The 13,595-nt window shown below is 33.3% G+C and overlaps 1 protein-coding gene across 2 annotated transcripts in view; it reads right to left on the bottom strand.

The window, feature by feature from the left end:
- Positions 1 to 13,595, bottom strand: part of LOC111055078 (probable cytochrome P450 303a1) — a 31,735-nt gene that overhangs the window by 10,131 nt on the left and 8,009 nt on the right. The window contains exons 2-3 of one of the 2 annotated variants that reach the window (XM_039430642.1): positions 10,982 to 11,070; positions 3,618 to 3,878 (exon numbers count right to left, since the gene is read on the bottom strand). In XM_039430642.1, the coding sequence (XP_039286576.1) occupies positions 3,618 to 3,878; positions 10,982 to 11,066 (346 nt within the window). In that variant the 5' untranslated portion in view covers positions 11,067 to 11,070. The remainder of the gene's footprint in view (positions 1 to 3,617; positions 3,879 to 10,981; positions 11,071 to 13,595) is intronic. The other variant, XM_039430643.1, reaches the window with a different exon arrangement.

Genomic DNA, 13,595 nt, shown 5'->3' with positions numbered 1-13,595 from the left:
ATATCAATAATGAATAGAGACAAGCGCGATTGTGAAAGTTGTCAAAACTGGCTCAGTCAATGCGCTTCTTTGTGTTTTCAAAGAAGAAACTAGCAGTTTGCGTACCAAGAGGTGTTGAACATTCACTAAATACTATGGAACGCCTTCTGCACTAGCACGGTAACATCGCCGCCGCTGTATCCCTAATTTTCTCTGCTCCACATATCCGTCCAAGTTGAAAGATCTTCTAATAGTTGAACTATAGACCTTCGATCAAACTATATACGGTACTGTAAGACTACTAAAATGGTCCAAGGTTCAGACGCTGGTTACGTATGGTTTGAGTCTCGGCTAGACCAGATTTTATTTTCTTTGATCAAATCCTGTGTTTAGAATGGACACGTGACGCTGTTGCTCCTGATTGCCTAAAAGCTTTATCATGTCAGAGGAGCCCTGAAATTGATCAGGTGTGACCTGAAATCTTTGACACTAGACCTGAGCAGCCCAGGCCACTTGGCGGCAGTTATTTATTCATGTACTAGAATAATTATTACAGTTTTAGTTCATAAGACCAGTATTTTGACATCTAATAATGTTTTGTAAACAAATAGAGGGGTTTTCCAACAAAAAGGGTCATGCCACAGAGTAGAGAAGCACTACGTGCTTCTGGTATGTTTATTCCGTGGTCATGCCAATAAGAAATTTTAGAGATTCAGAAGTACGAATGACTAATATTGAAATATTTCTTATCAGTAAAACATTTGTTTGATTGAATAAATATCATAGTCCGGGCGCATATGTCATGAAAAAGGCACTCCGTGGTCATTTTTGGGTAACAGCTGTGGAAGATGTAATTTTAAAGCTTTAGAAAATTTCTACAACACTGTGCTAATAAAAAAAATAAAATAATATGCTTTATTCAACCAATAAAAATAAATTACATTCAAAAACACAAACGCATTTAATAAATTATTAAACATTCAATAATAAAATAATAAAAATAAACAGAACCCTATGGGTAGATAAAAAAATACAAATAATATAATATTAAAAAAAAGTATGATAATAATAATGAAAGGAAAGTGCTCTTGAAGAAATATTAATGGTTCATCCCTCTTTAAGCATAATGCTTTTGCTGAGGGATAAGTCGCTTAAAATAATAACTAGCTTTATCTTGGACTAAGTACAATAAACCAGAACACATTCGAACAAATCGGAATATCATTCAACAAAACTAAAACCAACTACATCAAAATAAACTAAAAAAAATCCAACAAAACTAAAATAAACTGAATCATTTGTGTTCCATTTCCACACTATTTGTTATGAATATTGAGAACATTTGTACCAATATTTAACAAAACAAAAATAATAGGCTAATTCTTCAATCAACAAAGAACTCTCTTAACAAAACTAAATTTAAGATCTATTTTGGTAGAAACAAAATCATACCTATTCATATCTAATCCAATCTTATAAAAGAAAATAAATAAAATCATTTTCTTCATTATTATATTAAAATGTCTTTCAGTATCACTGAAAATTAAATGAATCTGGTATATAAAAACAAAATAATGATAATGGACACAGTGAGAAAAACTAACAGAATGTATAGAAAGAATAAAAAGCAACAAAGAAAAGACTCTCATGCACTTAATCCTCAATTTTACCGTAATGAAACATATAGGATGTAAAAGGGAGAGACATAAGTGAACATAACGGCTTTAAACATCCAATCTTCAATTTTGCCTCATTTCAAAGAAACATATTTCAAAGAAACGGACACCATATTTTTGAACATAGAAAAGCTTGGTGCAGACACTACTGATAGAGGAAGTTGATTGAATAAACGGGTGTAGGCCTATGTAATAATACTATTGTATGTCTACTGAAATATTGTACCCGAAAAATCTATGTTTCAAGTTAAATTGATCATGAAAAAAGTGGTCTGAATGAGACGATTCTATCGAATATCATAGATTGGTCAATTTTCAACAGTTTGGTGGTAAAATCAATCATTTATCTATCACAATAACTGAATAGCAAGCGATATGAAAATTACTGTCAATAATAATGACCGCCATCTTGAATTTTTTAATGATGTTGTTTCGTGGTTTCCATCATCAATATATTTTATTCGGCTTGTTGTAACAAAGAGATTTATTTAAATCTCTATCTTGAATTAGTAATGGAAAATCAATTTTATAGTTCTAGCTTGTTACCTCATGCGTATGGAAAACGCACCAGAAATCATGCAGGGTGATCTTTGGAGGGTGCTGGAGAACACATTTGTTGACGTACAGCGCATAAAGATATATCGTTCTGAAGCTGAAGAAACGATCTGAATTTCATATATTTGAAATTTCTCTGTATCCCTTGCACAAAAAAAGTTATAGTGGTAAGAAATTAAAAAAAAACGCTTTTTTGGGCTTTTGAATGTTATAACTAATAAAATATGCGTTTTAGAGGGAAATTTTATAGAACAGAATTCGAAGAGGAAGATTGTTGAAATATTTTTTTTCAAAAGACAGTTGAATATTTTGAACGGTTACCGTATTGAAATACAAGCGATATAGCAAAACCCTAAAAGCTTTGGTGGCCATCTTGTTTCCGAGGTGTTTTTCCTGTGATTTCGACTTATATCATCACGATCCTTATTATGCTAGACCTAACGAAGAAATTGAGACACCTTCCACGGCTGTTATCCAAAAATGACCACGAAATGACATTTGCGCCCGGACTAAGGGTACGTAGAATACCTGTATTCTAGGTACATTAACCCGGACAGGCGATTGAGTATTTTTTAAAAATTTTAAACTAAAATTTTTTTAAGATTACGGTAGACCTACTGCACCGCATGAATGAAATGAAATTCATGTAAAAATAAATTGAAGAACTATCATAGGCTACCAGTATTTTCAGAACCTGTTGTTTGGAGGAACTGATGGTTAAAAACAATAGAAGCTGTAATAAATATTAAAAATAGAAGAATATATATTAATTTATTCAGCTGTACTGTACACAAATCATAGAGAAATGATTGGTAGAGGAATAGCATGCATATACTGACCTAAACTATTCATTTTCCGAATTTTTATAAATAATGTAACATGTATTGGTACCATAACTCAGTTTTAAAGCAATAATAATTATTTCAATATCTATAAAATAGTTGCTTTCAATCTTATGTTTCCATGGTTGTGCTATAATTATGTTGCCAGTAAAAGATATGAGTGCTGCCTTTACATGCTGAGTTAAGACTAATTTAATTTAGTTTAATCCATATTAAATTAAAATGACTTGATAGTGATCTCATTTATTGCTTTAATTGATCAGTGGTCTTGAATAATATTAATTAGGCCTAGGGGTTCCAGTGTCAATTAATCAGTGTTTTTTCTAATATCAAGTAGTTTTAACTCATCAGTTGAGATTTGCTATTTATTTTTTATTGCGGATGATGCCCACATAAGATGTTTGCTTGTAAATGAGTAATGGGAGGTGTGAGGGTGATTTATGAGTAGTCGTCTTGGCTATCCTGGCCGGCAATGATAGTGATGATAATTAGTAATAATAATAGTATCAATTGATGTTTATGATAGTGGATTCGGTTGTAAGACGAAGCTTTGCTAGTTTTTTACCTTTGCGGCTGCCCCAGGTACGAATCTCCCAGAAAGGGCCAGTCGGGCGGCCATCGATGTCCTCGTTGAAGAGCATCTCCCTGACGGCCTGGTAGCAGCAGACCACCTGCCTGTCCTTGCCCACCCTCAGGCCGACCAGCGGTCCGTACTCCTTCGCCATCTCAGTGGTCGCGTGGCTGAAAAAGCTGCCTTTGTTCTTCAGGTACTTGCGGATCTTGTAGATTGCCATGCCACTCCCCACCACTGGCAGCCATGCTGGACCTGAATCATCAAATACAATTGCATTGAAAACTGCAGTAGCACTGAATCATGAAACAGTACTGTATCGAATCAACAACTGATTGCAACAACTGAATCATAAAATACAATATTGAATCAAAAACTGAAATTGCACTGAATTATAAAATACAATTGAATTGAACCTATTGTGTTGACAGTTGACTCATCTCGAAGTAAAGTGGGTGCAGCTCTTCTTCAAAACGGTAAGCCAGTATGCTATGCCTCTAAAACCCTCACCACATGTCAACAAAAATATGCCCAGATTGAGAAAGAGCTTTATGCGGTGGTGTTTGACTGTGATCGATTCAGACAATATACCGGTATCTATGGTCAACAAATTACTACTGAAACGGATCACTCACCTCTAGTAACTATTAGCAAACGCCTTCTTGCAAGTGTCCCAGCTAGGCTCCAGCGTATGCTTCTTCAGCTTCAACCATATGATTTTCATATTGTTTACAAACCTGGTCGATTGATGCATGTGGCTGACACATTGTCACGAGCTACACTCCCAGAAGTAGAAAGCCTGATAGATGATGACATCTCAGTCCATGTCAATCTAATCCATTCCTCTCTCCCAATAGTGTCTCAAACACTGAAGGAGGTCAAAGAGATGTCATCTGCTGATGAGACCATTACTCTCCTTATATCTTATTGCTTACAGGGATGGCCACAATGCCAGTCTGCCATACCCAACTCTTGTAAACCGTTCTATAGTTTCAGAGAACAACTGAATACTGCTAATGGCATTTTATACAAAAATAATAGTGTGGTTGTAGGTACCCCAGAAAATGCAAAAATCTATTCTTCAGAAGCTTCATTGTGGTCATATGGGGATAGAGAGAACAAAAAATGCAGTGCGTGATGTTTTGTTCTGGCCTACTCTTTCTTCAGAAATCAAGGAAATGATCCAACAATGTCCTACCTGTATCAAATATCGTCCTGCCAATCCAGATGAGCCTCTTCTGAATCATGAGATTCCCAATATTCCTTGGCAAAAGATTGGTACTGATCTTTTTGATTTCAATCATAAAAAATACTTGGTACTTGTTGACTATTATTCCAAATTCATTGAGGTCTGTCATCTGTCATCCTCTAATGCACAGTGTGTTATATCTGCCTTCAAGTCTGTCTTCAGCCGCTTTGGCATTCCATGTCAACTTGTAAGTGATAATGGCCCCCCTTTTTCATCTAAGGAGTTTTTGGACTTTGTCACTGACTGGAAGATTACTCATACAACTTCCAGTCACAACTTCCCACAATCAAATGGTATGGCTGAAAGTGCTGTTAAAATTGTAAAGAATATTTTTCTCAAGTGTCATGATGCTGGCTCAGATGTCTCCTTGGCATTATTGCAACAACACAATACCCCAGAAGGTGATATGTTCTCACCAGCACATCTTATGTTTTCCAGACGGCTCAGGACAACTCTCCCAAACACAGATGCACTTTTAGCTTCAACTCTGGCAGGCCATTCCAAGCACAAGGAACAATGCCAGCAGCAACAACTGAGAGCTCAACAACAGTTTGACAAACATGTGTGCCAGCTAACTCCTCTTTGTGCTGATGAATCTGTCTTCTTCAAGCTCACTCCTGACAGCATCTGGTCCCCTGCTACAGTGGTATCTATTGATGAAATGCCTAGGTCATACACAGTGGAGTCAGCCTCTGGACACATTTACAGACGGAATCGTAAGCACCTTCTGAAGCAGTCAGGTAGGAAAGGCTTGACTCCATTAGTTGGCACACATCATACTGGATATCATTGAGACCATACAACAAATGTGGATGCAACTGGTAATGTCAGCCACAATGATACCCCACAACCTAATATGTATTTTTCGGTACCTCTCTGGGGTGAAAATGAGGACACTACTGGGGAAATGAACAGTGCGATTTCAGATGGTGGCTCAAGTGGGGACTTTATGGGTTTCCCTGACAATGTCTGTCATACTAGTTTACCCGATCTGTCTTTTTCATTGGTTGGTGGTCTTACTCAAGGGAGGGGAAAACGTGTTATTAGAAGGCCAAGAAGATTCTCATTTTCTGAGTATACAACATAGATATAAGACATCCCTTTGATTCTCATATTAATTATCTCTTCTATTGTATAGTTAGTTATCTCTGATGATTGTATTGTTTTCTTTTACTTGTAATTATGTATTTCGATTACTCCTGAAGGTATATAGATTCATAACTATTGTTTACTCTTATGTTGTTCTGCTTGTAGTTGTTACTGTAATTCTGTATGACTTATTCACACTAATTCATAAAATGTAAAATGTCACAATGTAAAAAAGCGTGTTGTGTGTAGGTTGGCAATAGTCACCCTAGTGGAAGAGATCCATAGAAATCGATAGAAAAACTATATTGATATCAATATATGCTCATGGATATCAATACGTGCTCATGGATATCGATAGAAATCCATGGATACCAATAGAAATCATGGTAAATACAGTCAATGAACTTATATTGATATCACTACAAGTTTAGTGATATCAATAGAAGTTCATGGATACCAATAGAAATCACGGTAAATACAGTCAATGAACTTATATTGATATCACTGCAAGTTTAGTGATATCAATAGAAGCTCATGGATATCAATAGATATCCATGGATACCATAGAAATCACGGTAAATACAGTCAATGAGCTTATATTGATATCACTACAAGTTTAGTGATATCAATAGGAGTTCATGGATATCAATACACATCACGGTAAATACAGTCAATGAACTTCTATTGATATCACTGTACGTTCAGTGATATCATAGGTGCTCATGGATATCAATAGAAATAATGGTAAATACAGTCAACGAAAATCTATTGTTATCACTGAACTTTTAGTGATATCAATAAAAGTAAATGGGTATCATTAGAAGTACGGTAAATACAAATAGAAATCATGGTAAATACAGTCAATGAGCTTCTATTGATTATATAAAATCTTCATTGATATCGATAAGGACCGGCTTCTGAGCTCTCAGGATGATATTACCCATGTTAACACACAATGTGAAAATCACGTGAATAAAAAGTGAAAATGTTAAAAGTGAAAATCAAACATTTTTTCAACTCTCAATTTAGGCTTTCTGACCAACAGTTCGGATGAAAAATCGAATTTCAACCCCTTTCTATATGTTGCAAAATCGTTTACAACACACCGTTATCGAGATAAAAAAAATGTCATGCCAATTAAATTTTTGATGGAAATTTTTTTGAATTTTCCAAAAAAACACACATTAGGCTTTCCGTTAATCAATTCGGGTGTAGAAGTGAATTTCCAGCACTTTTTGTCTCTTGCAAAAATCGAATCGTCTACAATGCACCGTTAACGATTTATAGACCTTTTGCGGTAATTTTAAATGTAGTTAAAAACTTGATACTGTAATAATTTTGGCAGATTTTTAACCATCTGTTTAGGCGCCTAGTGCCGTGATGGCTGGTGCTTAGAGGATAGGTCTTCATGTCATGTCATGTTATTGTCATTTGTTGTTTTATATTGTCAATTAAATAAAGTATAATTATTAATACAGTCTAATTATCTATCCACCAAAAACAATTCCAATATTAAAATACTCGACTGACTGTACAGTGAGTCAGTCATTCTATCAGGGCTCGAATAATTTTGAAATTTTAATTAAATAAAATTGGAAGAGAATAATTTCTTTATGTAAATATCAACACCTTTATTCAAAGACATATTAACTGCATGCATTTTCATATTGCCGATACAGCATTGATGAAACTGTAGATGTTTTTTTAGCACTTTGTCTCAAAAAGCTGTTCTAGCTGAAATAGTATATTTTGCATCTAGGGCCGAAAATGAGACTTTTCCAGCTCAAAATCGGTTTTCAACCGAAAAGATTGAGAGCCGGAAAAACATTTCTGCCTGTGGTGCGAACACTATTTTTTACCACACAGAAAAATAAACAATATATATATGAGAATAATTGTTTATTAAGCACTTCCAGAAGCAAAAGTGGAACGTCATAGCTCTAGCAAATCTGAGGTAATCTGCCCAAGCAGCAAAATAATCAGTTTAAAGTACTTTGAAATGTAATTTTAAATCACTTTAAAGCACTTTTAAATTATTGTACAATGATTTGCAATGCTTTAAGTGGGCAAAATTGTGATTTATAAACTACTTGAAAATCATTTGAAATCACTTTCAAATGATTGAATAAGTTCTTCAGAATCATTTAGAATCATCGATTTATGTACTTTTCAAATCACTTCAAAGCATTTCAAAGTAGATTTAAATCACTTTTAAATTACTTTTAAATGATTGTACAATGATTGACAATGCTTTAAGTGGGCAAAATTGTGATTTATAAATTACTTTCAAATGATTGAATAAGTTCTTCAGAATCATTTGGAATCATCGATCCATGTACTTTTTAAATCATTTCAAAGTAGATTCAAATCACTTTTAAATTACTTTTAAATGATTGTACAATGATTTACAATGCTTTAAGTGGGCATAATTGTGATTTATAAACTACTTGAAAATCATTTGAAATCACTTTCAAATGATTAAATAAGTTCTTAAAAATCATTTAGAATTATCGATTTATGTACTTTTTAAATCACTTCAAAGCATTTCAAAGTAGATTAAAAACACTTTTAAATGATTGTACAATGATTTACAATGCTTTAAGTGGGCAAAATTGTGATTTATAAACTACTTGAAAATCACTTTCAAATGATTAAATAAGTTCTTAAAAATCATTCATGAATATCAGGAAATTGTTCAAGTATTATTATTTTTTATTCTGATTTGTCTAAATAACCTGAAATATTATGTTCAATTATGTGGGAGGTTGAGTTTATACTTTTTTATTCTTTAAAATGACATTAGGATGATTTTTAATTATTATTGAATAATAAACACAAATAATGAAAAGTTTTTTGATCAGCTGTTTTAGCACACTTGAAATTTGGCCAATCTGAATGACCTGAATGTCAATGTCAACAATGCCTGTTGTCGACTTTGGAAGTTTAGATAGATAAAATAGTATTTTTGCTTGGATCCTTATTTCAATAATAAGTGAAATAAGTTATTATACTATGAATTACACAGAAAGTTATATAAACTTCTAGAATTCAAAGAAATAGTGATGAAATGCTTGCTAAATCTAAAATTTCAAATAATAATCAATTTTGATGAATTTTAATTTATCAACAATATTCTCCGATTGTTTACCATTTAAATGTATAAGTCAAAATCCTTCTGTGCTCTACAATTTGAGACCAGGTAGAGCACTCTTTCGCATATAGATTTCCAGGTACACCTGACAACAATAATTATCCTTGTATTTTTGAAATCACTCAAGTTTTAGCTTCAATAATCATCAGCAATAACTCCTTTGTCATCACATTGAGATTTCGCATCATATGTTCTTAAGATCATGCTCTATGAGAATCGCCCGTTAGATGCACTTAATTTAGTGGAGATGCATGCATAAGGACACCTCAAGAATCAAAATTTTGAACAATCATAACTTTTGACACACTAATCAGATCTCATTGTACCACAACCCACAGCTCATTCTTATGGACTCGTCAAGGCGGTTCGAAATCATGCATCATTTCTCTTTAAAAAAAAATTAACAATTTCCAAATTCAAAGCTGCGTATCTTGTGAAATACTTCGGATGAAATTTCAAAATCTAGTAAGGATGTGGGATGGTATATCCTCTTTCCATGACATTGAAGAATACTTTCGATTTCACTACCATTACAAAGTTACAGCTGATTTTAAAAATAGCGATTTCAGTTTTCATTTTATTCACGATTTTTCTGTTAATCAAGAGTCTCTAAAATGAGTCGATACATCATAGGAACTCATGATTGATTCAAAATTGTAGACAATTCCATCCTCTGCGAGCTTAGTTTCCTAAAATTCATCTTGAATCACTGTTTCCTATCATACCACTGCCTAGACCGTTAATATGAGTAAAGTATCTTCGATTTCTTGATTTTTTTTAATGTTCGAATCTTACATTACGATCATTTTCTTCCATGAATCGTTTACAGCAACTAAAAGAGGAGATTCTATTCTAAAATTGAATATCAAGTTTTTTATAATAACGGGTTACCGAGATACATAGCTCTAAATATAGAAATTGAAAATGTCTTTGTGTATTGAAATACTGGTTAAATTACACTCAAGTCTGAATTTTCTATCCAGGATCGAATTAGACTTCTGATGCATGATTTCGAACCGCCTTGACGAGCCGAGAAGAATGTGGTACAATGAGATCTGATCAGTGTGTCAAAAGTAATGATTGTCAAAATTTTGTTCTCATAGAATATGATCTAATGAACTTATATCATGGTGCGAAATCTCAATGTGGTGACAATGGAAATTGCTGATGATGATTGAAGCTAAAACCTAGGTGTTTGCCAAAATACAAGGACCATTGTTGTCAGGTGTACCTGGAAATGTATATGAGATAGAGCGCTCTACCTGGTCTCAAATTCTAGATTACAAATTACGCCCATAGGGATTATGTATTATAATTTAAATGGTAACAATTGAAAGATATTATTGATGAAAAACTGAAATTCATCAAAATTGTTCATTACTTAAAGTTTTACTCACTTATGAAAAATTGTAACTCAGTAGTTATTGAAGATAACTCATTGAAGATAGAAAGAACCAAATGAACTCATTTTATTAGGAAATTCATGATCTAAAAAAGAAGCTAAGGAAATTTCTGTCCGATTACAGGATTTGGCGGAAATAGCTGAAAACTGGAAAATGAACCGAAAATATGAGGTTTTTGGGCCATTCTGTATCTAGCACAAGGAAATTTTGCATGAAAAAATTGGATCTGGACTTCTCTTTTGTATACAAACAATATATTAGGCTATTTACACTGAGTTATGGTTTTGTGCATTGAATGGTTTGTTTTGCAGTAAGCAGGAAAATGTTTCCCACCTAGAATACTTAATTATCTAATATGCATGGCATGATAACATATATGTTATGAATTCATATTTCTAGTCACTGAATAGAAAATATTGCAACAGTCTATACCATGTATAATCAATTGACAAATACTATAGATTACCTGGAGGAAAGTTTGGAGGTTTCTTTGTGTCCAAATAAGCGAGAAGGCCAAGAATGAACACAAACAGAAGCACAGCCAGCCACATCCTACTGAAAATCAAGCACATCACATTATAATTTGCAATGTCATAATAATTATCAATCAGGTACTGTTAGGTACGTATCAGAAACTCGATAAAGATTACACTTCTATCATTCAATCAAATTTCAAAGTATATGGGATTAATGATCCAGTACCTATGCAATAAAATAATAGGGCCTACAATAATATTTTTGACTTTATAAATTTTTCTTTTTTATGATTTAATACAGGTATTCTTGAGATAACCGATAGGCCTACCCTAATTTTGCTCCATGATTTATCATTTTGGATAATATATTCCCAATATAACTCTTGGAAACTCTGGTACCGTACAGCGTTTTTCATTGGCGGTTCCAGGAAGGGCCGTGGGGCCATGCCCCCCTCCCCGAGGATGTGGAATGCTTGAATCACATTAATTTTCCGAACAAATTGGATTATGGAATCATAGAATTACAATAAAGAACCGTTATTGTTAACCTGAATTATTTATTATCATTGAGAATTGAATAACTGATCGTTATAGAATCCACGAATTCACTTTTCAAAAATAATGTGAAAAGTAGTTTCATTTATTCCTGAGAAATTTTCTCGCTTTTACAAACCACTCATTTTTCGAAACAAGAGAGAGTCTAGCATGTCGAAGATGCCATGTTTTTTTCTCAAGTTGTCTTGACATTGACAAACATAGTCATTAATAACAAATAATTATTATTCGGATGAATATGATCAAGACACCAATAGAAAAAATACATTCGCTCCGCCCCTTCTTGGGTACTAATTACGATTTTCCATATTTATGAGAGAAGTAATATAACAAAAGAAACCCATATTTTTGTAATGTTTTCAATTTCACAAAAAATTGAATTTCCTTTTAAGTACTTATTTACTGGAAAATCGCGGATTATATATTTTTTACATATTATATAATTCTGTGGTTTAAATTAGAAATTTGAGGAAGTTTCAATTGTACACAATTTTGGCAACGCTGTTATTTTTGGGATGGAGGGCCTAGTCTTCACTGATTTTATACAGATTATAGTTATAAAACTGTTATCATGAAATTAAATTTCAATATTGGGGCTGGGTCGGGAGTCAGACAGATTGTTGTCAATTATTAGACTATTAATACATTATTTCGAAAAACACAATCCTATACTATTAAACGGGAAATTTCTGTTTATATGTTTATATGTTTGTATTTCACCGGATCTCGAAAACGGCTCTAACGATTCTCACGAAATTCAGAACATAGTAGGTTTATAATATAAAAATTCGATTGCACTAGGTCTCATCCCTCGGAAAACTCACTGAAGGACATTAAAAGGATAATTATTATTCATCCTTGGAAAAACAGCTGATAATAATATTATTTCGTCGTATGTTGATGATGGAAGTGAGTGAGCGAGTTCATGTGTGTGGGACTGTGTCAAAATTATGACTCAGCTGTTGAACTTTTGTAATCATTCAATCAGGTACTTGATGCCGGATGCAAAAAAGCCGGGTTTTAATCCTGATTAATTCCAGTAGAACCATGTTTTTTGAAATGGTCTTCTCTGATTTGGTTCACGTGAAATTAACCAGTATTGAAATTTAACTGGCTTTTGTGTAACCGGGCCTTTGTGAGGGAAATTTTTGCATTCCTCTGGGAATTAATCTCAATTTACTGTGATTAGATAAAACATTTCTGTATGAACTATAAATATCATTATAATTTCTTCTTTCGTAAAAAACTGCTTATGCTTTTGTACTCCAGAGCGAAGCTCGGTCCCTGATATTAGCTGATATTGCAGCAGTGTATTACTTTTTCCAATCGGTAATCAATAATCTGATTAAACATATGATAAAAACAAGTTTCCTCTTATCACATAAAAAATATCGGGGCACTGAGCTTCGCTCGTTATTCTTATCCTATTATATTAAGCGAGCAATCTCTGTATATATTTATATCTGGTTATTTATGTTCAACGGATCTCGAAAACGGCTCTAAAGATTTTCACAAAATTTGGAACATAGTAGGTTTATGATATAAAAATTTGAATGCACTATTTAGAGAAATCATTTTAGAGAACTGTGTTCTGTTTATCAATAAGTAGAAATAAAGAGCGAAGCTCGGTGCCCCGATATTTTATTGATAAACAGAACACAGTTCTCTAAAATGATCGTGTATGTCGTTCAGCGAGTTTTCCCAAGAATGAGACCTAGTGCAATCGAATTTTTATATCATAAACCTACTATGTTCCAAATATCGTGAAAATCGTTAGAGCCGTTTTCGAGATCCGTTGAACATAAATAACCAGATATCAAAATATAAAAATAACCAGATATAAAAATAACCAGATATAAAAATATAAACAGATATACAGAAATTGCTCGCTTAATATAATAGGATGATAGAATCCCCTTTCTTATAATATTAATAGCCTCATAATACAATTTGATATCTTTCTCTGGCAGTTTTTTTTTCAAATGTTCTAATAGCTTGGAGACAAGAAAAATGTTAGTAGATTTAATATGCTTTCCTAACATTCTTGTA

This window comes from Nilaparvata lugens, chromosome 6 (assembly GCF_014356525.2).
Source record: "Nilaparvata lugens isolate BPH chromosome 6, ASM1435652v1, whole genome shotgun sequence".
NCBI lineage: Eukaryota > Metazoa > Arthropoda > Insecta > Hemiptera > Delphacidae > Nilaparvata > Nilaparvata lugens.
The sequence above is the reverse complement of the archived record's forward strand: the minus strand, read 5'-3'. Positions and strand labels throughout refer to the sequence as shown.